Source organism: Ranitomeya imitator, chromosome 2 (genome assembly GCF_032444005.1).
Source record: "Ranitomeya imitator isolate aRanImi1 chromosome 2, aRanImi1.pri, whole genome shotgun sequence".
Taxonomy (NCBI): domain Eukaryota; kingdom Metazoa; phylum Chordata; class Amphibia; order Anura; family Dendrobatidae; genus Ranitomeya; species Ranitomeya imitator.
Window position 1 is genome coordinate 262,073,584 of NC_091283.1, and position 27,322 is coordinate 262,100,905.

Sequence of the window (27,322 nt, forward strand, 5' to 3'; positions counted from 1 at the left end):
CCGCCCCATCGCCCCTATGACTGTCCTATTGATCTCTTGCCTGGTGCTGAGCCTCCCCGGGGTCGAGTCTATCCATTATCTCTCCCGGAAACGGAGGCAATGTCTCAGTACATTCAAGAGAATCTGGCAAGAGGGTTCATCAGGAAGTCAGTGTCACCTGCTGGGGCAGGGTTCTTTTTCGTGCAGAAGAAGAATGGAGAACTACGTCCATGCATAGACTACAGGGGTCTTAATGCTATCACAGTTAAGAACAAGTACCCTTTGCCTTTGATATCTGAGCTTTTCGATAGGCTTCCGGGAGCTAGAGTGTTTACTAAACTAGATCTGCGGGGTGCTTATAACCTGATTCGCATCCGTGAGGGGGACGAATGGAAAACGGCATTTAACACCAGAGATGGGCACTATGAGTATCTGGTGATGCCCTTCGGGCTCTGTAATGCCCCAGCCGTTTTCCAAGACTTTGTCAACGACATCTTCCGGGATATGCTTTCCACCTCGGTTGTAGTCTATCTGGATGATATTCTCATCTTTTCTCCAGATATTGACTCCCACCGGAGAGATGTTGGCAGAGTCTTCGACCTCCTACTTACCTTTCCTGGGCTATATCATCTCCGCCCAGGGATTGGCTATGGATCCTGCCAAACTACAGGCTGTGATGGACTGGCAAGAACCCCATTCACTTAAAGCGGTGCAGCGCTTTATGGGGTTCATTAATTATTACCGCCAGTTCATTCCCCATTTCTCAACTTTGGTAGTTCCCTTGGTAGCCCTCACCAAGAAGGGAGCAAATCCCAAAGTGTGGTCTGAAGAGGTCTCCAGGGCCTTTTCTTCTACTAAGTCTCATTTTGCTAGCGCTTCCATCCTACATCATCCCGATGTCGATAAGCCGTTTATAATGGAGGTGGATGCCTCTTCCGTTGGTGCTGGAGCAGTCCTCTTCCAAAAGGATGCTCAAGGTCGGAAGCATCCGTGCTTCTTCTTCTCCAAGACCTTCACACCAGCGGAGAGGAATTATTCCATCGGGGACAGGGAGTTGCTAGCGATGAAATTGGCTTTCTCAGAGTGGAGACATCTCTTGGAGGGGGCTCCTTTTCCCTTTCAAGTTTTTACTGACCACAAAAATTTGCTATATTTGCAAACAGCCCAGCGGCTAAATTCTTGCCAGGCCAGATGGTCCTTATTCTTCTCCCGATTCCACTTCACCCTCCATTATCTCGCTGGGGAGAAGAACATTCGAGCTGATGCTCTTTCTCGCTCTGTTGTGTCATCTGAGGAGGAGGAAGGAGAGCCTCGGCTTATTGTTCCTTCTGAGAGCATGAGAACCGTGGCTCCGATGTCGCTTGAGTCTGTGCCTCCGGGCAAGACTTTTGTGCCCATAAATTTGCGACCGGAGGTTCTCTCTTGGGCTCATTCCTCCAGGGTGGGTGGACACTTTGGGACAAAAAGGACATCTGAGCTGCTGGCGAGGACGTACTGGTGGCCACATATGCTCCGAGATGTCAGAGATTACGTTCTGGCGTGTGTCTCATGCGCCAAAAATAAGTGTCCTCGACAACGGCCGTCTGGGTTACTCTATCCCTTGCCGGTCGCAGACAGGCCCTGGGAGATGGTCGGGATGGACTTTGTGGTGGGTTTGCCCAAGTCTCGCGGCTGTACCGTCATTTGGGTCGTTACCAATCATTTCTCGAAAATGGTGCATTTGGTGCCGCTCCCACGGTTACCTTCTGCACGGGCCTTGGCAGCGTTGTTCATAAGACACGTCTTCCGCCTACACGGCATGCCAGACAAAATTGTTAGTGACCGGGGTCCCCAGTTTGCGTCTCGGTTTTGGAGAGAGCTTTGTCGTCTTCTCAGCATTGAGTTAAATCTCTCTTCCGCATATCATCCCGAGATGAATGGGTTGGTGGAGAGGGCCAATCAGACTCTGGTCACATATCTGCGACATTTTGTTTCTGCCAGGCAGGATGACTGGGCATCTTTATTACCATGGGCAGAGTTCGCCCTTAATAACGCTGTAGCTGACTCCACCGGTCAGACTCCTTTCCTCCTTAAAGGGACACTGTCACCTGAATTTGGAGGGAACAATCTTTAGCCATGGAGGCGGGATTTTCGGGTGTTTGATTCACCCCTTCCTTACTCGCCGGCTGCATGCTGGTTGCAATATTGGATTGAAATTCATTCTCTGTCCTCCATAGTACATGCCTGCACAAAGCAATCTTGCCTTGCGCAGGCGTGTACTATAGAGGACAGAGAATGAACTTCAATCCAATATTGCAGCCAGCATGCAGCCGGCGGGTAAGGAAAGGGTGCATCAAACACCCGAAAACCCCGCCTCTATGGCTGAAGATTGTTCCCTCCAAATTCAGGTGACAGAGTCCCTTTAATTACGGCCAGCATCCGCGGGTTCCTGTGCCTATGCCCGTGTCCTCTGCTGACTCCAGGGTGGCAGACTGGGCAGTGGAGGCACGGGACATTTGGGACCGCACTCAGGATGCCATTCGAAGGAGAGAATGAGGTCCTCCGCCGATGCACATCGGCGCCCTGCCCCGACCTTTGCTCCTGGCGATTTAGTGTGGCTCTCCGCCCGTAACATCAGGCTGCGTGTAGAGTCCACTAAGTTTGCACCTCGCTACTTGGGTCCCTTCAAGGTCGTCGAACAGGTTAACCCTGTGGTCTACCGTCTGGCCCTTCCGCCACGCCTGGGTATCACCGACACCTTTCATGTGTCCCTCTTGAAACCCGTGTATATGTCCCGGTTTTCCGAGTCATCTGCTGGGACATCGGGTTCGTCTACGGACGATTATGAGTTGAACGCTATTTTGGGGTTCAAGGTGGTACGTGGCAAAAAATTTTATTTGGTAGACTGGAAGGGTTATGGCCCTGAGGACAGGTCCTGGGAGCCTGTTGAGCACATTCGGGCCCCGCAGCTCATTGCTGCCTTCGAACGTAGCGAGGCCCAAGGAGGGGGGGTAATGTTAGGAGTCGAGTTTCCTCTGCTGCACAGGGGGAATCTCGGTCCGTCTCCGCTGCGGTCTCCCATTCTTCTCCAGCCACAGTGGAGTCTGCTCAGCAGGGACGTCGGTCCCAGCGTCTCGCTCAGTCTGACTCTGTGCGAAGAGTTACTGCTGCTTTTCCTGCTTCTGCCATTGAAGCCAGTGCTGGGCAGCGGCGAGTGGACGTTTCTGGATCTAAGTCCTGCTTTTCTCTGTCTGAGCATGCCCAGGGCAGGATCTCCCGTTGGAGATCGAGGGTCACATGCTCAGGTACGGCAGCACATCCCATTGGTCCTTTTGGCAGGTCCTGAAAGGGCAAAACTTCTGTAGCTGTTTCCTGTGCTGCAGCTATATAAACTGCGCATGACCGCACGGCCATGCGCTAGTATTGTCTTGTAAATATGTGTGTGTGTTGTGAGTGAAAGTCGCTCTTTAAATAACCCTCCCTATTGAATGATTGTTCGCGGAAGGTGTATGTTTGCTATCTAGCGCCCGACTTATCCAACAGCACGTAACACACATTACAGCTACCAATTGCTGTGTCCGCCTGTATGGCGCCGTGCGCTTGCTCTGCGCTTTCCTGACCCAAGCCTGGGTGGTTAGTGGCGTCCGTCAGTGCGGCACCGCACGCACTCTCGTGCCTTTATATTATTATTTAGTTTCCTTACACACCCAGTTGCGGTGTTGTGCCAGCAAGTGTCTAATCGGATTTCAATCCTAGTTGGGGTTGAATTCGCTGACTTCTTGCTCGCGCTCTATGTGTGGTACCGCGGTCCTGTGACGCAACAGGATCACTTCCTTCACGCAGGGTGAAGTTAACTCGTGCGTGTATACTTATAGTACCGCCATATAGTCCGTCTTACTAGCAGCAGGATTTTTACCTGCACGGTGGACCTCGGACTGCGAACGCACCTAGTTCCATTTCATCTTGTACTTGGTGCATTCCGCCAGTCCTTAACACTATCTATTCCTGACACTGGAGTGGCTTATAAACTTACAAAGTATATACAGTGGGGCAAAAAAGTATTTAGTCAGTCAGCAATAGTGCAAGTTCCACCACTTAAAAAGATGAGAGGCGTCTGTAATTTACATCATAGGTAGACCTCAACTATGGGAGATAAACTGAGAAAAAAAAAACCCAGAAAATCACATTGTCTATTTTTTTTATCATTTTATTTGCATATTATGGTGGAAAATAAGTATTTGGTCAGAAACAAACAATCAAGATTTTTGGCTCTCACAGACCTGTAACTTCTTCTTTAAGAGTCTCCTCTTTCCTCCACTCATTACCTGTAGTAATGGCACCTGTTTAAACTTGTTATCAGTATAAAAAGACACCTGTGCACACCCTCAAGCAGTCTGACTCCAAACTCCACTATGTTGAAGACCAAAGAGCTGTCAAAGGACACCAGAAACAAAATTGTAGCCCTGCACCAGGCTGGGAAGACTGAATCTGCAATAGCCAACCAGCTTGGAGTGAAGAAATCAACAGTGGGAGCAATAATTAGAAAATGGAAGACATACAAGACCACTGATAATCTCCCTCGATCTGGGGCTCCACGCAAAATCCCACCCCGTGGGGTCAGAATGATCACAAAAACGGTGAGCAAAAATCCCAGAACCACGCGGGGGGACCTAGTGAATGAACTGCAGAGAGCTGGGACCAATGTAACAAGGCCTACCATAAGTAACACACTACGCCACCATGGACTCAGATCCTGCAGTGCCAGACGTGTCCCACTGCTTAAGCCAGTACATGTCCGGGCCCGTCTGAAGTTTGCTAGAGAGCATTTGGATGATCCAGAGGAGTTTTGGGAGAATGTCCTATGGTCTGATGAAACCAAACTGGAACTGTTTGGTAGAAACACAACTTGTCGTGTTTGGAGGAAAAAGAATACTGAGTTGCATCCATCAAACACCATACCTACTGTAAAGCATGGTGGTGGAAACATCACGCTTTGGGGCTGTTTCTCTGCAAAGGGGCCAGGACGACTGATCCGGGTACATAAAATAATGAATGGGGCCATCTATCGTGAGATTTTGAGTGCAAACCTCCTTCCATCAGCAAGGGCATTGAAGATGAAATGTGGCTGGGTCTTTCAACATGACAATGATCCAAAGCACACCGCCAGGGCAACGAAGGAGTGGCTTCGTAAGAAGCATTTCAAGGTCCTGGAGTGGCCTTGCCAGTCTCCAGATCTCAACCCTATAGAAAACCTTTGGAGGGAGTTGAAAGTCTGTGTTGCCAAGCGAAAAGCCAAAAACATCACTGCTCTAGAGGAGATCTGCATGGAGGAATGGGCCAACATACCAACAACAGTGTGTGGCAACCTTGTGAAGACTTACAGAAAACGTTTGACCTCTGTCATTGCCAACAAAGGATATATTACAAAGTATTGAGATGAAATTTTGTTTCTGACCAAATACTTATTTTCCACCATAATATGCAAATAAAATGTTAAAAAAACAGACAATGTGATTTTCTGGATTTTTTTTTCTCAGTTTGTCTCCCATAGTTGAGGTCTACCTATGATGTAAATTACAGACGCCTCTCATCTTTTTAAGTGGTGGAACTTGCACTATTGCTGACTGACTAAATACTCTTTTGCCCCACTGTAGTTTGAAGTCTGGGGTCTGCCAATATGTGGCCGGTTTTCTGACTGTTTCGGATAACATAATTTTAGTTTTTTTGTCTAGTCTCGCTTGAATATAGGTCAATATTAAATAGTCTCCTGATGAGTCGCCTTTGGTGAGGACGATGAAACCCGTAGAAGTGAGAGGCTTGGAGAGTGAGAGTGTATACGTCACCTCACCCTATATACTGAACTGTGGGGTTCATGCTTTTTCTATTAGTCACCTACTGACTAACCTTCATGGGGTGAATTATGGGTATAGTTTTACATTTGGAATTAATAAAGTTTAGTTTTATCCTTTTGTCAGCAAACATGAGGAATGAAAAGAGACAACCCATTTAAGAAGATCCAATTTTGGTTAAAACTATTCCAACATTATGAACATAAAAAAGGTCTCTCCCCTATGTGACGTCTCTGATGTTTATTAACAGTTGATTTCCAAGTAAAATATTTCCCACATTAAGAAAATGAAAAAGGCTTCTCCTCTGTGTGAGTTCTATGGTGCCTAACCAAATTTGATTTCCGGATAAAACATTTCCCACATTCTGAACAGGAAAAAGGCTTCTCCTCTTTGTGAGTTCTCTGGTGACAAACAAGATGCGATTTCTGGCTAAAACATTTCCAACATTCTAAACAGGAAAAAGGCTTCTCCCCTGTATGAGTTCTGTGGTGCCTAACCAAATCTGATTTCCGGATAAAACATTTCCCACATTCTGAACAGGAAAAAGGCTTCTCCTCTTTGTGAGTTCTCTGGTGACAAACAAGATGCCATTTCTGGTTAAAACATTTCCCACATTCTGAACAGGAAAAAGGCTTCTCCTCTTTGTGAGTTCTCTGGTGACAAACAAGATGCCCTTTGTGGTTAAAACATTTCCCACATTCTGAACAGCAAAAAGGCTTCTCCCCTGTGTGAGTTCTATGGTGATTAACCAAATCTATTTTCCATTTAAAACATTTCCAACAATCTGAACAGGAAAAAGGCTTCTCCCCTGTGTGGGTTCCTTGATGGCTATCAAGATTATTTTTCCATTTAAAACATTTCCCACATTCTGAACAGGAAAAAGGCTTCTCCCCCGTGTGAGTTCTATGGTGATTAACCAAATCTGATTTCTGGATAAAACATTTCCCACATTCTGAACAGGAAAAAGGCTTCTCCCCTGTGTGGGTTCTTTGATGGCGATCAAGATTTATTTTCCAGTTAAAATATTTCCCATATTCTGAACAGGAAAAAGGCTTCTCTCCTGTGTGAGTTCTATGGTGACTAGCAAGATGCCATTTCTTGTTAAAACATTTCCCACATTCTGTACATGAAAATGACTTCTTTGCTTTAGGAGCAGTTTGATTTTTAATGCCTCTTTTGTGACTTTGATTTTCCTTAGTAGTCAGTACTGAATCAGAAGATGGGACCTGTTTCATAGGATCAGATGACAGATTTTTGCTGTGAATGGATGATGATATATCTGGAGTAATGGCATTCACTTCAGTTGTATCTTGTAGGATCTCAAGATCATCATATTTAAAAACTGAAGATGTCAACAGTCCCTCTGCTAAGATAAAAAACTATTTTTTTTAATAAAATATCCTTAAGTTTTATATTTTTTAACGTTTCTACTTAAACAGTCCATAAAAATGGCAAGCTATGTAAAAAACTTTAATTATTTTCCAAGACAATGACTGTTCACAGTCTAATAGAAAACCTTGTTGGATGAGCCAGTAGTGCGTGGTGTTCAACTGTTTGTTCATTCTGCCTCCCAAATATTGAATAAAAGGAAACCAATCAATGTTATGTAGGTGAAAATGATACTAATTCTCATCTCACAAAAACAAGTCCCCAAACAGGTTCATCATCTGTCAATGGAAAAACACAGGTTCCCACACTATTAGTGGCTCAAATGCTGATGAAAAGCAACAGGGTTTCTACAAACCAATCCAGCAAAATCCGCTCTCACTTCTGAGTCTTGCAGTGTGCTCAAACAACATTTAGGACCCCTGGATTTAGCAATATTATATAGTGTGAAGAATCCAGTTAATCTGTGCTGTGTGTCTACTGGAGCACAATCTGGGCTCTATGTGCTGGGTAATAAAATGGCAAATTTTTAATTTTCACAATCTCCAACATCCACTGCCTGTTAGTTTCCGGAAGGTAGCTGAGGAGTCAAAATATTCACGCCTCCTATGCATGTGGTCAAAATTGTTGGTACCCCTCGTTTAATGACACAAAAACCCACAATGGTCACAGAAATAACTTGAATCTGACAAAAGTAATAATAAAAAATGTATGAAAATTAACAAATGAAAGTCAGACATTGCTTTTCAACTATACTTTCACAGAATTTAAAAAAAAAAAAAAAAAACTCATGAAATAGGCCTGGATAGAAATGATGGAACCCTTAAAGGGAATCTGTCACCCCAAAATTGGCCTACAAACTAAGGTCACTGACATCAGGGGCTTATCTACAGCATTCTGCAATGCTGTAGATAAGCCCCCAATGTATCCTGAAAGAGAAGAAAAACAGGTTATATTATACTCACCCAGGGGCAGTCCCGCTGCGGTCCGGTCCGATGGGCGTTGCTGGACCCGGACCGCGAAGCACATCGGACCCGAACCGCAGCGGGAGTATAATATAACCAGTTTTTCTTATCTTTCAGGATACATTGGGGGCTTATCTACACCATTACAGGATGCTGTAGATAAGCCCCTGATGCTGGTGGCCTTAAGGTACCGTGACACTGAGCAAGTTTAGAATGATAACGATAGCGATCCGTGACGTTGCAGCGTCCTGGATAGCAATATCGTTGTGTTTGACACGCAGCAGCGATCAGGATCCTGCTGTGACATCGCTGGTCATCGCTGAAAGTCCAGAACTTAATTTTATCGCTGGATCACCCGCTGACATCGCTGAATCGGCGTGTGTGATGCCGATCCAGCGATGTGTTCACTTGTAAACAGTGTAAATATCGGGTTACTAAGCACAGGGCTGCGCTTAGTAACCCGATATTTACCCTGGTTACCATTGTAAATGTAAAAAAACAAACCACTACATACTTACATTCCGGTGTCTGTCGCGTCCCCCGGCGTCAGCTTCCCTGCACTGTGTTAGCGCCGGCCGGCCGTAAAGCAGAGCACGGCGGTGACGTCACCGCTCTCCTTTACGGCCGGCAGCAGACAATTAAGATGAGAACATGCGCATCCCGTGTGCCCTAAAACTGTTAGGCTAAAGTTAGGGTTAGGCTTCTTTCACACTTGCATCATTTAGAGGCCGTCGCAATGCGTCGGTCTGTGCAAAAAACGCATCCTGCAAAGTTGCTTGCACGATGCGGTTTTTGCACATAGACTTGTATTACCGACGTATGGACACACGTTCCATACGTCGTGCACTGGATGCGTCAGTATTTGGTGGCCCGTCATTGCGAAAAAACGTTCAAGGGAATGTTTTTTCACACATCGGGTCCTGCATTTCCGACCGCGCATGTACAGCCGGAACTCCGCCCCCTCCTCCCTGGGACTTTACAGTGGGCAGCAGATGCGTTGAAACACTGCGTCTGCTGCCCACGTTGTGCAGAATTTGCACATTGTCCGTCGGTACGTCGGGCCGACGCTTAGACGGCCCCATACCGACGGAAATGTGAAAGAGGCCTTAGGCTAAAGAATTAGGCTTTTCTCAATTGTCTCCCCAATAATTTGGTCACCTCAGTCAGTCACGTCAGAGTTTTCTATTTCCTGTCAGTATTATAGTGCAGAGGAGGCTTATGCACTTATATGTTCTGACAGCGAAGAAAGTGCAGTGCAAGATGGCGATGTGGATTTCGAGGGCTTCCGTAGCAAGGACAGTGATAGCTCAGAAATGAGCAGTGATTCTGGTCCATCCTCACACACAAGGACCAGTACAACAAGAAGGACAAATAGCGCTAATGGAGAAATGTCTCCAACTCAGGGAACAATGCCCAGTACTAGCGCTGTCCCTAGTGCTCGTGAATTGGCGAACACCAATGTCCAAGGGGCTTTGCCTCTTGATGTAGCATTTCCCAGATTTTGCTACTCCAGTCATCCCTAATTTTAATGCCATTCCTGGTATAAATGTGGAGGTGGAAAATTTTGGACCAGTTAATTTTTTTAATTTGTTTCTGACAGCTTGCTAGAGCATATTGTCCTACAAACAAATTTATAAGCAACCAAATTCATCAGCCAGAATCCACAATCCACAATCCTATTATGCTAGGTCAAATTTATGGACACCAACTATTGTCCTAGAAATAAATTTTTTTTTAGGATTTACATCCGCTATGGGGCTTGTTAAAAAAAATGATCATTCGGTCCTATTGGTCCAACCGCCCTGTTCAAGCCACCCCAATGTTTTCTGCCGCTCTTCCTAGGACCTGTTATGAAATGCTCATGAGATTTTGGCATTTTAACGACAAGAGTCAATGCCTGCCCAGAAATGAATATTCAAAATCAGACCCATCATCGAAGACTTGACAGAAAAGTTCTTAAAGCTTTACACCCCAGCAGAAAACATTTCCATTGATGAGTCTCTTGTAAAATTCAAAGGAAGACTACACCTCAAGCAAATTATTCCTTCTAAGAGGGCAAGGTTCGGAATAAAGCTCTATAAAATGTGCGAGAGTTCAACCGGATACAAATCAGCTTTTCACATTTATGAGGTGAAAGATAGCCAACTAAACCCATCAGGATGCCCTACTTATCTGGGGACATCTGGAAAAACTGTTTGGAAGCTGATAACTCCATTATTACAAAAAGGCTACAATCTGTATATTGACAAGTACTACACCAGCATACCCCTATTTAAAAGTCTGGTTGAATATAATATGGGGCTTGTGGGACCATTCGCAAAAACCGTCAGGGTTTCCACAATCATTGGTAAACAAAAAGTTCCGAAAGGTGCAGTCAGGGGCTTTATGCAATGGAGAGCTGCTTGCCCTTAAATATAAGAATAACAAAGATATTTTATCATGAGCTCAATCTACACAGATGCCACAAGGGCCACTGCAGACCAACAGGGATCCACTACTCCAAAACTTGTGTCTGTCATTGACTACAACAAATATATGGAGGGTGTGGACCTTGCAGACCAGGTTCTACAGCCATACCAGGTATCATGACAATCATATACCTGGTATAAAAAGTTAGTCATTTATTTGTTTCAGGTGGCCACATATATTTCTTTTGTGTTATACAAAAAAGCCGGAAATGCAGATACTTTCCTTGATTATCAGGAAAAGGTAACTGAAAATCTTGTTTTTGAAAATGTTGTCCTGCCAATACTTTAGAATCTGAAGATGTCAGAAGACTCACTGAGCGACATTTTATTGCACTCATTACAGCAGCTGAAACAAGTAAGAACCCAGAGAAGATGTCGTGTATGTTCCAAGAGAGGAATGAGGCATGATACCCGCTATTATTGGCCACAATGACCATCATTGCCGGCCTTATGCCTCCATGACTGATTTATAATCTTCCACACTGAACCACGTTTTTAAACTGATTTGACATTCAAACATTTGGTTTATTTAGTGACAGACACATCTGAGTAGAGCTGACTTAACAATTTCCGGGGGTAGGTGGGGGGATGTCTCCAGAGACACAAGCTGGGCACAATATATTGGTCACAACAATGACATTTTTGCAATTTTTGCTCTAAAACTTCCACTACGTGTTTCTGGAAATCATCCATGTAGTGATAATGGTCACTATATCCATAGATGAATAACCAGAGGGGTGTCATTTCCAAAATGGGGTCACTTCAGGGGAGATTGTGTTGTTCTGGCACTTATCAGCTCTCCAAAGTGCCATAACAGCAGAATCCCCCCTGAAGTGACTCCATTTTGAAAATGTGGAAGATAGCCGTAGGCACTACAATAAGTTGTGGTTCACAAGTAGGTGCCCAAACCGTACTTATGTTGTAGATAAACTTGGCACACACGTGGTCAAATGAAAGTGAGATTTAATTGAAAGAGAGTACATACAATATTGACGTTTCGGCCTTAGGTTAGACCTTCATCAAAGTACCTCTCTTAGAGTATTTCATAGACTGATGTACTAATAGGAGATTAATCCCTCTGCTTGTGGCTGGAGCAGCTATAAATAGCCAGCTACACTGGGTGCCAGTGCTGTGCTGTTCTACGAATTCATCTATGGGTGTAGTGACCATTTACCTATCTACCTATTTTCCAATGTAAAACCTGGTGTTAAAACAACATTTTAGTGGTAAAAATGTTATTTTTTCTTCACTGCCCAATGGTATAATTTTCTATGGAACAGCTGTGGTGTCAGTATGCTCACTGCACCTCTAGAAGAATTCATTCAGGGAAGTATTTTGTAAAATGCAGTCACTTTTGGGGGCTTATACTGTTTTGGCACCTCAGGGGCTCTGACAATGTGACATGTCACCCACAAACAACTCCAGTAAAATATGATCTCCAATAGGGCGCTCCTTCCCTTCCGATGTCTGCCATGCGCCCAAACAGTGATTTACCCCCACATTTGGGATGTCAGCATACTCTGCACAAATTGCACAACAACTTTTGGGGTCCAATTTCTCCTGTTACCCTTTGGAAAAAAATTGAGAGCAAAAAGATCATTTTTTGTGGAAAAAATATGATTTTTTATTGTCACAGCTCTATGTAATTAACTTCTGTGAAGCACTTGGGGTTTCAAAGTGCCCACCACACATCTAGATAAGTTCATTGGGGTCTAGGTCATAAAATGAGGTGACTGGTTGGGGGCTTATGCTGTTCTGGCACCTCAGGGGCTCTGACAATGTGACATGTCACCCACAAACAATTCCAGCAAAATCTGTTCTCCAATATGGTGCTCTTTCCCTTTGAGCTCTGCCGTTCGCTCAAACAGTACAAACAGTAGCATTCCCCCACATATGGGGTATCGGCGTGCTCAGGAGAAATTGCAAAACAAAATATATAGTCCATTTTCTCCTTTTACCCTTGTGAAAGTAAAATAAAATTAGGTCTAAATGAAAATTTTTGTGAAAGAAAACTACATGTTTATTTTTTCCTTCTACATTCCATTCATTCCTATGAAGCACCTGAAGGGTAAATAAACTTCCTGAATGAGGTTTTGAGCACCTTGAGGGGTGCAGTTTTTAGAATGGTGTTACTTTTAAGTATTTTCTGTCATATTGACCCCCCAAACTCACTTCAAATGTGATGTGGTCCTTAACCCCTTAACGACCGCCAAGACGCCTTTTAACGGCGGCCGCTAAGGGTACTTAAACCACAGCGCCGTTAATTAACATTAACATTAGCATGCGCGGTCAGAAATGGCGGACGCGACGTACAAAAAACTGTTACATTGAACGTTTTTTGTTGTGAATTCTGTTGTCAAGCTCCCTCCTGTGGTCATGAATGGTACTTCGGCTGGTTCTGTCCATGGGCTTCCTCTGGTGGCTGTGAGTGGGGCTGCGGCTTCTGAGTTTCCTTCCACAGGTGACGAGGTTAATTCGTTAGCTGGCTGCTCTATTTAACTCCACTTAGATCATTGCTCCATGCCACCTGTCAATGTTCTAGTATTGGTCTAGTTCGCTCCTGGATCGTTCTGGTGACCTGTCTTCTCCAGCAGAAGCTAAGTTCCTGCTTGTTTTTCTCTTGTTTGCTATTTTTCTGTCCAGCTTGCTATTTTGATTTTTGTCTTGCTTGCTGGAAGCTCTGGGATGCAGGGTGGAGCCTCCGCACCGTGAGTCGGTGCGGAGGGTCTTTTTGCGCACTCTGCGTGGTTTTTTTTGTAGTTTTTGTGCTGACCGCAAAGTTACCTTTCCTATCCTCTGTCTGTTCAGTAAGTCGGGCCTCTCTTTGCTAAAATCTATTTCATCTCTGTGTTTGTGATTTTCATCTTAACTCACAGTCATTATATGTGGGGGGCTGCCTTTTCCTTTGGGGAATTTCTCTGAGGCAAGGTAGGCTTTATTTTTCTATCTTTAGGGCTAGCTAGTTCTGAGGCTGTGACGAGTTGCATAGGGAGCGTTAGGAGCAATCCACGGCTATTTCTAGTGTGTGTGATAGGATTAGGGATTGCGGTCAGCAGAGTTTCCACTTCCCAGAGCTTGCCCTGTATTATTGTAACTATCAGGTCTTTCCGTGTGCTCTTAACCACCAGGTCCATTATTGTCCTAACCACCAGGTCATAACAGTTTTTTGTTCCGATGGTCCGCCAAAACACAACTGATCCAGTGCACGACGGACGCGACGTGTGGCCATCCGTCACGATCCGTCGGCAATACAAGTCTATGGGCAAAAAACGCATCCTGAGGGCACATTTGCAGGATCCGTTTTTTGTCCAAAACGATGGATTGCGACAGATGCCAAACGACGCAAGTGTGAAAGTAGCCTTAGGGCTAGGATTAGGGTTGGGGCTAAAGTTAGGGCTAGGGTTGGGGCTAAAGTTAGGGTTAGAGTTGGGATTAGGGTTAGGGTTTGGATTAGGGTTGGTATTAGGGTTAGGGTTGGCATTAGGGTTATGCTTGGGATTAGGGTTAGGTTTGGGATTAGGGTTAAGGTTAGGGTTGTGATTAGGGGTGTATTGGGATTGGGGTTAGGTTTGAGGTTAGGGTTGAGATTAGGAGTAGGGGTGTGTTGGATTTAGGGTTTTGATTAGGGTTATGGTTAGGGTTGACATTAGGGTTGTTTTGGGGTAAGGGTTGTGATTATCGTTAGGGTTAGTGATTAGGATTATGGATCGGGTTGGGCTTAGGGTTAGGGGTGTGTTGGGGTTAGGGTTGGAGCTAGAATTGGGGGGTTTCCACTGTTTAGGTACATCAGGGGGTCTCCAAACACGACAGCCAATTTTGCGCTCAAAAAGTCAAATGGTGCTCCCTCCCTTCTGAGCTCTGCCGTGCGCCCAAACAGTGGGTTACCCCCACATATGGGGCATCAGCGTACTCGGGATAAATTGGACAACAACTTTTGGGGTCCAATTTCTCCTGTTACCCTTGTGAAAATAAAAACTTGGGCTACAAAATCTTTTTTGTGGAAAAAAAAAATATTTTTTTATTTTCACGACTCTGCATTCTAAACTTCTGTGAAGCACTTGGGCATTCAAAGTTCTCACCACACATCTAAATAAGTTCCTTGGGGGGTCTAGTTTCCAAAACGGGGTCACTTGTGGGGGTTACTACTGTTTAGGTACATCAGGGGCTCTGCAAACGCAACATAACGCCCACAGACCATTCTATCTAAGTCTGCATTCCAAAATGGCACTCCTTCCCTTCCGAGCTCTGCCGTGCGCTCAAACAGTGGTTTACCCCCACCTATAGGGTACAAGCATACTCAGGACAAATTGGACAACAACTTTTGGGGTCCGATTTCTCTTGTTACCCTTGTGAAAATAAAAACTTGGGGGCTAAAAAATCTTTTTTGTGGAAAAAAAATATTTTTTATTTTCATATTTTCTTCTGTGAAGCACTTGGGCATTCAAAGTTCTCACCACACATCTAGATAAGTTCCATGGGGGGTCTAGTTTCCAAAATGGGGTCACTTGTGGGGGGTTTCCACTTTTTAGGCACATCAGGGGCTCTCCAAACGCGACATGGCATCCTGTTATGAACAGGTAATTCAGAACCACAATGGACGTTGAAGTTCAGAGCACACAAGGTGACCTGACATTTACCAAAAACATAGGACGAGCTCTGAGATGTGGAAACTCTGCTGACCGCAATCCCTAATCCTAACACACCACACTAGAGGTAGCCGTGGATTGCACCTAACGCTCCCTATGCAACTCGGCACAGCCTGAGAAACTAACTAGCACTGAAGATAGAAAAATAAGCCTACCTTGCCTCAGAGAAATTCCCCAAAGGAAAAGGCAGCCCCCCACATATAATGACTGTGAGTTAAGATGAAATACAAACACAGAGATGAAATAGATTTAGCAAAGTGAGGCCCGACTTACTGAATCGACCGAGGATAGGAAAGATAGCTTTGCGGTCAACACAAAAACCTACAAACAACCACGCAGAGGGGCAAAAAGACCCTTCGCACCGACTAACGGTACGGAGGTGCTCCCTCTGCGTCTCAGAGCTTCCAGCAAGCAAGAAAAACCAATATAGCAAGCTGGACAGAAAATATAGCAAACAAAAATAACACAAGCAGAACTTAGCTTATGCAGGATAGAGAGGCCACAGGAACGATCCAGGAGGAAGCAAGACCAATACTAGAACATTGACTGGAAGCCAGGATCAAAGCACCAGGTGGAGTTAAATAGAGCAGCACCTAACGACTTAACCTCATCACCTGAGGAAGGAAACTCAGAAGCCGCAGTACCACTCTCATCCACCAAAGGAAGCTTATAGACAGAACCAGCCGCAGTACCACTCACGACCACAGGAGGGAGCTTGGCCACAGAATTCACAACAGCGTCCGATCTCAATTCCAGACAATTCTACATTGAAAAAGTAAAACGGCACTCCTTCTCTTCCAAGCTCTGCGGTGCGCCCAAACAGTGGTTTACCCCCACATATTGGGTATCGACGTACTCAGGAGAAATTGCACTACAACTTTTGTGGTCTAATTTCTCCTGTTACCCTTGTGAAAATAAAAGTTTGGGGGCAAAAATATCATTTTTGTAGAAAAAATGCGATTTTTTTATTTTCACGGCTCAACGTTATAAACTTCTGTGAAGCACATGGGGGTTCAAAGTGCTCACCACACATCTAGATAAGTTCCTTAAGGGGACTAGTTTCCAAAATGGTGTCACTTGTGGGGGGTTTCCACTGTTTAGGCACATCAGGGGCTCTCCAAACGCGACATGGCGTCCAATCTCAATTACTGCCAATTCTACCTTGAAAAAGTAAAACGGCGCTCTTCCTCTTCCAAGCTCTGCGGTGCGCCCAAACAGTGGTTTACCCCCACATATGGGGTATTGGCGTATTCAGGAGAAATCGCACAACAACTTTTGTGGTCTAATTTCTCCTGTTACCCTTGTGAAAATAAGAATTTGTGGGCGGAAATATCATTTTTGTGTAAACAAATGCGATTTTTTATATTCACGGCTCTACGATATAAACTTCTGTGAAGCTCTTGGGGGTTCAAAGTGCTCACCACACATCTAGATAAGTTCCTTAAGGGGTCTAGTTTACAAAATGGTGTCACTTGTGGGGGGTTTCCACTGTTTAGGCACATCACGGGCTCTCTAAACGTGACATGGCGTCCGATCTCAATTCCAGCCAATTCTGCATTGAAAAAGTCAAACGGCGCTCCTTCATTTCCAAGTTCTGCGGTGCGCCCAAACAGTGGTTTACCCCCACATATGGGGTATTGAAGTATTCAGGAGAAATTGCATAACAAAATTTATGGTTATATTTCTGTTTTTACACTTGTGAAAATAAAAAAAAATGGTTCTGAATTAAAATGTTTGCAAAAAAAAGTTAAATGTTCATTATTTCCTTCCACATTGTTTCAGTTCCTGTGAAGCACGTAAAGGGTTAATAAACTTCTAGAATGTGGTTTTGAGCACCTTGAGGGGTGTAGTTTTTAGAATGGTGTCACACTTTGTTATTTTCTATCATATAGATTCCTCAAAATGACTTCAAATGTGATGTGGTCCCTAAAAAAAAAAGGTGTTGTAAAAATGAGAAATTGCTGGTCAACCTTTAACCCTTATAACTCCCTAACAAAAAAAATTTTGTTTCCAAAATTGTGCTCATGTAAAGTAGACATGTGGGAAATGTTATTTATTAACTATTTTTCGTGACATATCTCTCTGATTTAATGGCATAAAAATACAAAGTTTGAAAATTGCAAAATTTTAAATTTTTTTGCCATATTTCCGTTTTTTTTATAAATAATCGCAAGTAATATCGAAGAAATGTTACCACTAACATGAAGTACAATATGTAACGAAAAAAAATCTCAGAATCAGCGGGATCCGTTGAAGCGTTCCAGAGTCATAACCTCATAAAGTGACAGTGGTCAGAATTGCAAACATTGGCTCGGTCATTAAGTACCAAATTACTAAGGGGTTAAACAAAATGGTTTTGTAAATTTTGTAAAAATGAGAAATCGCTGGTCAACTTTTAACCCTTATAACTTCCTAACAAAAAAAATAAATTTCCAAAATTGTGCTGATGTAAAGTAGACATGTGGGAAATGTTATTTATTAACTATTTTGTGTGATATGACTCCCTGATTTAAGAGCATGAAAATTAAAATTTGAAAATTGCAAAATTTTCAAAGTTTTCACCAAATTTCAATTTTTTTAACAAATAAACGCAAGTTATATCAGAGAAATTTTACCACCATCATAAAGTACAATATATCACAAGAAAACCATCTCGGAATGACCAGGATTCATTGAAGTGTTAGAGTTATGACCTCATAAAGTGACATTGGTCAGAATTGCAAAAATTGGCCCGGTCACGAAGGCAAAAACAGGCTCTGGCGAGAAAGGGTTAATATTTTGTTGCACAACCTTTTGAGGCAATCACTGCAATCATACAATTCCTGTAACTGTCAATGAGACTTCTGCTCCTCTCGACAGATATTTTGGCCCACTACTCAAGAGTAGGGTTGAGCGAAACGGGTCGTTCATTTTCAAAAGTCGCTGACTTTTGGCAAAGTTGGGTTTCATGAAACCCGATCCGACCCCTGTGCGGGGTCGGCCATGCGGTACGCGACTTTCGCGCCAAAGTCGCGTTTCAATGACGCGAAAAGCGCCATTTCTCAGCCAATGAAGGTAAACGCAGAGTGTGGGCAGCGTGATGACATAGGTCCTGGTCCCCACCATCTTAGAGAAGGGCATTGCAGTGATTGGCTTGCTGTCCGCGGCGTCACAGGGGCTATAAAGGGGCGTTCCCGCCGACCGCCATGTTACTGCTGCTGATCTGAGCTTAGGGAGAGGTTGCTGCCGCTTCGTCAGAAGCAGGGATAGCGTTAGGCAGGGTCCATTAACCACCAAACCGCTTGTGCTGTAGCGATTTCCACAGCCCAACACCACCTTCGGTGTGCAGGGACAGTGGAAGCTACATTTTTTTTTTTCCTCAGCGCTGTAGCTCATTGGGCTGCCCTAGAAGGCTCCCTGATAGCTGCATTGCTGTGTGTACGCCGCTGTGCAAACAAACTGCTTTTTTCAAAGCACAAATCCTCTTGTTCCTTCCTTTCTGCACAGCTATCTTGTTTGTTTGTCCACACTTTTTATTTAATTTGTGCATCAGTCCACTCCTTATTGCTGCCTGCCATACCTGGCTGAGATTACTGCAGGGAGATAGTAATTGAAGGACAGTTCCTTTTTTTTTTTTTTTTTTGTGGGAGATTAAGATTGGCATTTCTGCTAGAGTGCCATCCCTGTCTGTGTCATCTCTTACTCAGTGGGCCATAGAAAGCCTATTTATTTTTTTGCTTGATTTGGGTTCTAAAATCTACCTGAAAAAATCACTACATCAATCAGTGGGAGAAAAATATTGGCCTCAGGGCTTGTGTGCCACTCCTTACTCCTGTGTGTGCCATCTCTCACTCAGTGGGCCATAGAAAGCCTATTTATTTTTTTGCTTGATTTGGGTTCCAAAATCTACTTGAAAAAATCACAACATCAATCAGTGGGAGAAAAATATTGGCCTCAGGGCTTGTGTGCCACTCCTGACTCCTGTGTGTGCCATCTCTCAGTCAGTGGGCCATAGAAAGCCTATTAATTTTTTTGCTTGATTTGGGTTCTAAATTCTACCTGAAAAAATCAATAAATCAATCAGTGGGAGATTAATATTGGCCTTTGGGCTTGTGTGCCAGTCCTAAGCATGCCATCTCTCTCTCTCAGATAGTGGGCCATAGAAAGCCTATTTATTATTTTTTTTATTGGGTTTATAAATTTTCCCTGGAAAAAAAAAAAAAAAAGTGGGAGATTAATATTGGCCTCTGGGCTTGTGTGCCAGTCCTGAGCGTGCCATCTCTCTCACAAATAGTGGGCCATAGAAAGCCTATTTATGTTTTTGGTTGATTTGGGTTCTAAATTCTACCTGAAAAAATCAATAAATCAATCAGTGGGAGATAAATATTGGCCTCTGGGCTTGTGTGCCACTCCTGACTCCTGTGTGCGTCATCTCTCACTCAGTGGGCCCTAGAAAGCCTATTTTTTGTTTTATTTGTTTTCTAAATTCTCCCTGAAAAAATCATTTTATTTTATTTGGTTTCTAAATTATTCCTGAAAAAATCATTTTTTTTGTATTTTTTTTTTCTAAAGTCTCCCTGAAAAAAAAAAAAAAAATCAAATCAGTGGGAGATTAATATTGCCCTTTCTGCTTGTGTGCCAGTCTTGACTCCTGGGTGTGCCATCTCTCTCTCTCTCCAATTGTGGGCCATAGAAAGCCTATTAATTTTTTTGCTTGATTTGGGTTCCAAAATCTACCTGAAAAAATCACTAAATCAATCAGTGGGAGATAAATATTGGCCTCTGGGCTTGTGTGCCACTCCTGACTCCTGTGTGCGTCCTCTCTCACTCAGTGGGCCCTACAAAGCCTATTTTTGTTTTATTTGTTTTCTAAATTCTCCCTGAAACAATCATTTTATTTTATTTTGTTTCTAAATTCTTCCTGAAAAATTCATTTTTTTGTATTTTTTTTTTCTAAAGTCTCCCTGAAAAAAAAAAAAAAAAAAAAATCAGTGGGAGATTAATATTGCCCTTTCTGCTTGTGTGCCAGTCTTGACTCCTGGGTGTGCCATCTCTCTCTCTCTCTCCAATTGTGGGCCATAGAAAGCCTATTAATTTTTTTGCTTGATTTGGGTTCCAAAATCTACCTGAAAAAAATCACTAAATCAATCAGTGGGAGATAAATATTGGCCTCTGGGCTTGTGTGCCACTCCTGACTCCTGTGTGCGTCCTCTATCACTCAGTGGGCCCTACAAAGCCTATTTTTTTTTTATTTGTTTTCTAAATTCTCCCTGAAACAATCATTTTATTTTATTTTGTTTCTAAATTCTTCCTGAAAAATTCATTTTTTTGTATTTTTTTTTTCTAAAGTCTCCCTGAAAAAAAAAAAAAAAATCAAATCAGTGGGAGATTAATATTGCCCTTTCTGCTTGTGTGCCAGTCTTGACTCCTGGGTGTGCCATCTCTCTCTCTCTCCAATTGTGGGCCATAGAAAGCCTATTAATTTTTTTGCTTGATTTGGGTTCCAAAATCTACCTGAAAAAATCACTAAATCAATCAGTGGGAGATAAATATTGGCCTCTGGGCTTGTGTGCCACTCCTGACTCCTGTGTGCGTCCTCTCTCACTCAGTGGGCCATAGAAAGCCTATTTTTTTTTTATTTGTTTTCTAAATTCTCCCTGAAACAATCATTTCATTTTATTTGGTTTATAAATTCTTCCTTAAAAAATCATTTTTTTTTATTATTTTTTTTTTCTAAAGTCTCCCTTTTGAAAAAAACAAAAACAAATCAGTGGGAGATTAATATTTACATTTGCGCTTCAGTGACAGTCCTGCGTGTGTGGCATCTCTCTCATTTGTTGCCACCAACAACAGAGTGTGTAACATTGTGCCTGATTTTCGTTGTGGTCTCACCCACCTGTAAAGGGGTAGCTAAATCATACTGAAGTTATAGCTCACCGTGTAAGTTGTGTGACAGCAACAAATACCGTTAGTTTGGTAACGTTTTTAAAACAATAAGGAAGTCTGGTGGAAGAGGTCGTGGCCGGGGGCGTTCATTGTCAGCTGGTAATGAGGGTAGTGGTAGTGGTGGAGCATCAGGTGGTCGTGGGAAAAAAAATATTGCACCTAAGTCTGGAGCTGTGGAGCCAGGTTCGTCGTCTGGCTACACAAGGCCTCGAACGCTCCCTTTTCTGGGAGTAGGAAAACCGCTTTTAAAGCCGGAGCAGCAAGAGCAAGTTTTGGCTTATCTTGCTGACTCAGCCTCTAGCTCTTTTGCCTCCTCTCGTGAAACTGGTAAAAGTAAAAGCAGCGCGTCGTTAGTGGATGTTCACGGTCAGGGACAAGTCGCTTCCTTGTCCTCTTCAGCAAAAACAACAACAGAGAAGAATGCAGCAGGCGACACAACGGGTTACTCCATGGAGCTCTTTACACATACCGTCCCTGGCTTAGAAAGTGAAGCAGTTAACAGTCCATGCCCATTACAAGTTGAATCTGACATGGAGTGCACTGATGCACAGCCACAGCCAGACTACTATGCTGGTCCTTTGACTCAGACCACAACATTGCCCTCGCAGGGTGCTGATCAAGAATCAGACCCTGATGAGACTATGTTGCCCCATCACGAACGCTATACCACCGACCGACACGGTGACACAGACGAAGTTGCACACGAGCTACAAGAAGAGGTAATAGATGACCCAGTTCTTGACCCCGATTGGCAGCCATTGGGGGAACAGGGTGCAGGCGGCAGCAGTTCTGAAGCGGAGGAGGAGGGGCCGCAGCAGGCATCAACATCGCAACAGGTTCCATCTGCCGGGCCCGTATCTTGCCCAAAACGCGTGGCAAAGTCAAAACCTGTTGGAGGACAGCGTGGCCATCCGGTTACAGCTCAGTCTGCAATGCCTGAAAAGGTATCCGATGCTAGAAAGAGTGCAGTCTGGCATTTTTTTAAACAACATCCAATTGATCAGCGCAAAGTCATCTGTCAAAAATGTTCAACTACCTTAAAGGGAATCTGTCACCTGAATTTGGCGGGACTGGTTTTGGGTCATATGGGCGGAGTTTTTGGGTGTTTGATTCACCCTTTCCTTACCCGCTGGCTGCATGCTGGCTGCAATATTGGATTGAAATTCATTCTCTGTCCTCCATAGTACATGCCTGCACAAAGCAATTCCTTTAACATGTTTGTCTATAATTTTCTTTCTAATCTCCTGAGACAACTCTTTCCTTTGCTTCCTCTGGTCCATGTTGAGTGTGATACACACCATGTCTCCAAACAGCACAGTGAGTATCTGTAGCCCTATATACAGGCCACTCACTGATTCCAAGATTGTAGACACCTGTGATGCTAGTTAGTGGACACACCGAGATTTAACATGTCCCTTTTGTCACATTTTCAGTGGTACCATCATTTCAGTCCAGGGCTATTTCATGAGTATTAGTTTTTTTGAAATTCTGTGGAAGCATGGTTGAAAAGCAATGTCTGACTTTCATTTGTTCATTTTCATAGATTTTTTTATTTATTTCTTATTACTTTTGTCAGATTCAAGTTATTTCTGTCACAATTGTGGGTTTTTCTGTCATTAAATGAGGGGTACCAACAATTTTGACCACATATTTAGAGATTATAACCCTCAGTGAATTAATTTATCACTTTATCGGGATTTTGACTAATCTGGTTTTCTGTCATTTAGTCATATTAGGGCTTCTTCATATGGTTCATCCAATCTCATCTGGGATCTGTTCCTGCTGTCCAGCTGGAGTAATCTGCTCCTTACTTCATCCAATTTGGAAGTACCACACCCTACTAAAGCTCAAAGCACATGGCCGGAATCTGCCAGAAACAGCGTTGTCCTCCTCTGGTTCAGTCCTCTGTGCTCAGCTTGCAGCTTGTGTATTTGTTTCATGTTGTGACCGTGGCCCGTTTACTGACTACTCTTGTGTCTTCTGATTCTGTATTCTGTCCTTCCGGTTCTGACCCAGCTACTTGACTATTCTTCTAGCCATCTAATACCACAGAATAGCAGGTAACACCATGGTCCAAGCCTAGGGGTCCCAGTGTAAGTCCAGATCCATGTAATGGTGCTAAAGGGCGATGAGCAAGGCAATCCTTGGTATATGGAAAGCAGAGAAGATAGTGCCAAGCATGTTCATGGTGGAGATCTTTTGAGCTGCCAGTTGACCACGAACATTGCTCCCAATACATTGTGTCTGCAAACTATTCCAGCTAGATCTGCAGTCAAACAGCTAAATGGCGCTCCTTCCCTTCTGAACACGGCCATGTGCCCAGAGAGTAGTGTACAATCGTATGTAGGGTATTGTGAGAAGCTGGAAAATAATTTGAAAGATCCATTTGTTTTCTATTATCCTTTGTGAAAAACTCCAAAGTTATCACCACATAAAGTGACACATGTCAGATTGTAAAAATGGGGCCTGATTAGAAACACAAAACTGGCTGCAGTGACTAATATTGTGACTATTGTGAGGCTTAGAAAAAAAATTACATCCAGCAAAATGTTACAGGTGATGGCGACGCCTGCGCAGTAGTAACTATAAGTAAGTGATAGATGCTACTGGACAGGCGCTGCTGGTGTCATTTTGCTGGATGTAACTTTTTTTTCTAAGCCTCACAATAGCCACAATATTATAGGCATTATCAAAAATAATATCAACACTATTAAATGCATTATGTAAAAATGGGGGCAGGTCAGTGAGGGATCAGCGACCTGTCATAAGCCAATACAGATGAATATGTAATCAGAGCATCACATAAAGCCCCGCCCACAGCTCCACCCCAGAGCACCACCCACAGCCCTGCCCCAGAGCACCACATAAAGCCCCCCTGCAGACACACCCTAGAGGACGAGAATCTCATTAACTGAAAACTACAAATACAGATTACACAACAGTAAACCAGAGTTGTACTCATTTATGGTGGACCATTGGAGCTACTATGAATCCTGACCAGAAGATTAGAGGAAATAATATTGCTCCCCATTTCAGGAGAGATTGTGCAGTAATCTGAATTTCTTAGGATCAGAAACAATGTAATTTATGACGTGGAGTGAATCCATGAAACCAGGGCTGGAGCCAACACATCTCCTGCAGGCGGGAATAAATGTACATTCCAGCTATCAGCCACGCACAGCTCAGAGATATATCATGGCACCGGTGTGATGGGTTTATGTAGATTATCACAATCCTCCTGGAAGTTAGTCGGTTTTAATACAAATTGAAAAGTCAGGATAAAGGGAAACTCTGTTATTGTCCAGAAATTCACACTTGGCCTCACTGCACATTTAATGTTGCCGATCATAAAAGTGAAGTTTGGCCAGAAAGACGGGACCTGGTCTTGTAGGGACCATATGATCACATTCAGCAGCACAAAAGGGAGAGAAGGGAGATTCATCCGATAAGATCTCAGGGATCTAGGAAGCCAACAGCATCATTACCCTCCGCTTTCTCTTACAGGCCCATCATCATATTTTTCTCCAAGTGATTTTCTATCTTGTCAGCACATTCTACGTACGCTGTCATTTGGCTTTGTAGTTTACAGATCTGGGCAGGTAACAGCGTCTCCTAAACCCATGAGGTAGGTGGATCTACCAGGTTGTAAGTTCTATAGAAAAGGGCTTTCAATGACCAAAGTCATTAGAACAGTTTTGGGTGGAGGAGAATGTTGTGGTCTAGAGGCAAAATGGTGATCATGGTAATACGGCCGGACTACACCACCGATAAAGCAGCCACAGCTGGTGATGAGAAGAATCTGTGACTTCTCTGCATTTAGTGGTTACTACTCACCTGGGTAGTCATATGTAGGAATCTCCTCTTTACACCACTCATCCCCCCTGACATATGTCTCTGTAGTATTAATATGGGTCAGATCTTCACCCTGAAACAAATATTGCAAAAGTCACCGACAGATGGAGAAGTCACATCTATGATCAGCTCTAATCCTGCCATCTCCACCGTTCTCATTACACAAGTATAAAACATATAATACTGGTGGATAAAACAAGAGTGAGCACAAGACCTTCACCGGTGTCTACACATCATAGGGGAGATCTCCTGACACCTTCTCTTCATCTACCTGATGATCCTGAGGAGCATTGGGATCTTCTTGGTTACAGTCCTGTGGAAGAAGAGGACGGGGACATCTCTCTGGTGTTGTCCTCTTACTGGATAGATCTGGAGGAAACACATACAGGGACTGAATTCATTCTTTACATACAGATAATTATAGGCCGTGTGTATTTAGTCCTATTACCTGGAGATGTGAGGGGCTGGGGAACCTCCATTATGACGTTCTTGTACAGATCTCTGTGTCCTTCTAAATACTCCCACTCCTCCATGGAGAAATAGACAGCGACATCCTGACACCTTATAGGAACCTGACACATACAATGATACCGTCATCCCCTGATCCCTTCATAGTGTTACTGTATAATGTCCCAGCATTCCCAGCAGTGTCACCTCTCCAGTCAACAGCTCAATCATCTTGTAGATGAGTTCTAGGATCTTCTGGTCATTGATGTCCTCATGGATCAGGGGGTGAGATGGAGGCCCCGTGATTGGGCTCAGGGGTCTTCCCCATCCCTCAGACACAGGGTCATGACAGCGATCACTAGAGGTCTTCTTCACCACTGTGTAATCCTGGTAATGGAGAGACACATTAATAAATCTCACTACAGACATTTCCAGAGTCCTCACCTCTCCAGTTCTGTCCATCTGTTATTCCCATAGATAAGAATGATGTAATGTGACGTCATCAGAATCTCTCACCTCTCCAGTAAACCGGAAGAGAATCTCTAGGGTGAGGTGTAATATCCTCTCCGCCATCTTGTCTCTGTCCATATCCATCTTTGATGGGTAAATCAGGAAAATGTTCTTTTGTAGATCTTCACTGAGAGGAACCGATATTGTAGAGACCTGAATGAGAAGATGAGCCAATGTAACATCATAAATATCATGTGTGATATATGTGGCACACAGGTGACATTACTAATATATGGGGCACATTGTGGACATTACCAATATTTGGGGCACATAGGGGAGTTTACTAATATATAGGGACACATAGGGGAGAGTACTGATATACGGGGGCACATAGGGGACATTACCAGTGATGAGCGAGTATACACGTTGCTCGGGTTTTCCCGAGCACGCTCGGTTGGTCTCCGAGTATTTATGACTGCTCAGAGATTTTGTTTTCCTAGCCGCAGCTGGATGATTTGCGGCTACTAGACAGCTTGATTACATGTGGGGATTCCGTAGCAACCATGCAACTCCCACATTTACTCAGGCTGGCTAGTAGCCGTAAATCATCCATCTGCGGCAAGGAAAACTAAATCTCTGAGCAGTCATAAATACTCGGAGACCACCCGAGCCTGCTTGGGAAAACCCGAGCAACGAGTATACTTGCTCATCATTAGACATTACTAATATATGGGGGCACAGAGGTGACATTACTAATATATTGGGACACACAGGGGACATTACTAACATATTGGGGCACACAGGGGACATTACTAATATTCAAATTTATGTGGGCACATAGGGGAAATTAGGAATATATGGCGGCACACAGGGGCCAGTACTAATATATGGTGGCACATAGGGGCCAGTAGTAATATATGGGGCACACAGGGGACATTATTAATATATGGGGCACACAGGGGACAGCTCCTGACACCTTCTCTCCATCTACCTGATTATCTTGAGGAGCATTGGGATCTTCTTGCTTGCAGTCTTGTGGAAGAAGAGGATGGGGACATCTCTCAGGTGTTGTCTTACTAGATAGATCTGGAGGAAACACATACAGGGAGTGAATTCATTCTTTACATACAGATAGTTATAGGCTGTATGTACACTGCTCAAAAAAAAGGGAACACTCAAATAACACATCCTAGATCTGAATGAATTATATATTATCATTAAATACTTTGTTTTGTACAAAGTTGAATGTGATGACAACAAAATCACACAAAAATCACGAATGGAATTCAATTTATAAACCAATGGAGGCCTGGATTTGGAATGATTCTCAAAATCAAAGTGGAAAATCAAATTACAGGCTGATCCAACTTAAGTGG

The 27,322-nt window shown here is 43.7% G+C and overlaps 1 protein-coding gene across 7 annotated transcripts in view; it reads right to left on the reverse strand.

The window, feature by feature from the left end:
* The window catches only part of LOC138663015 (gastrula zinc finger protein XlCGF53.1-like), a 126,133-nt gene that overhangs the window by 78,604 nt on the left and 20,207 nt on the right, over nucleotides 1-27,322 (reverse strand). For all 7 annotated transcript variants that reach the window (XM_069749063.1, XM_069749060.1, XM_069749065.1 and 4 more), the window contains 6 exons: nucleotides 26,938-27,032; nucleotides 26,013-26,159; nucleotides 25,704-25,883; nucleotides 25,498-25,621; nucleotides 25,321-25,418; nucleotides 25,032-25,122 (listed from right to left, as the gene is read on the reverse strand). In XM_069749063.1, coding sequence (XP_069605164.1) covers nucleotides 25,032-25,122; nucleotides 25,321-25,418; nucleotides 25,498-25,621; nucleotides 25,704-25,883; nucleotides 26,013-26,159; nucleotides 26,938-27,032 — 735 coding nt within the window. The remainder of the gene's footprint in view (nucleotides 1-25,031; nucleotides 25,123-25,320; nucleotides 25,419-25,497; nucleotides 25,622-25,703; nucleotides 25,884-26,012; nucleotides 26,160-26,937; nucleotides 27,033-27,322) is intronic.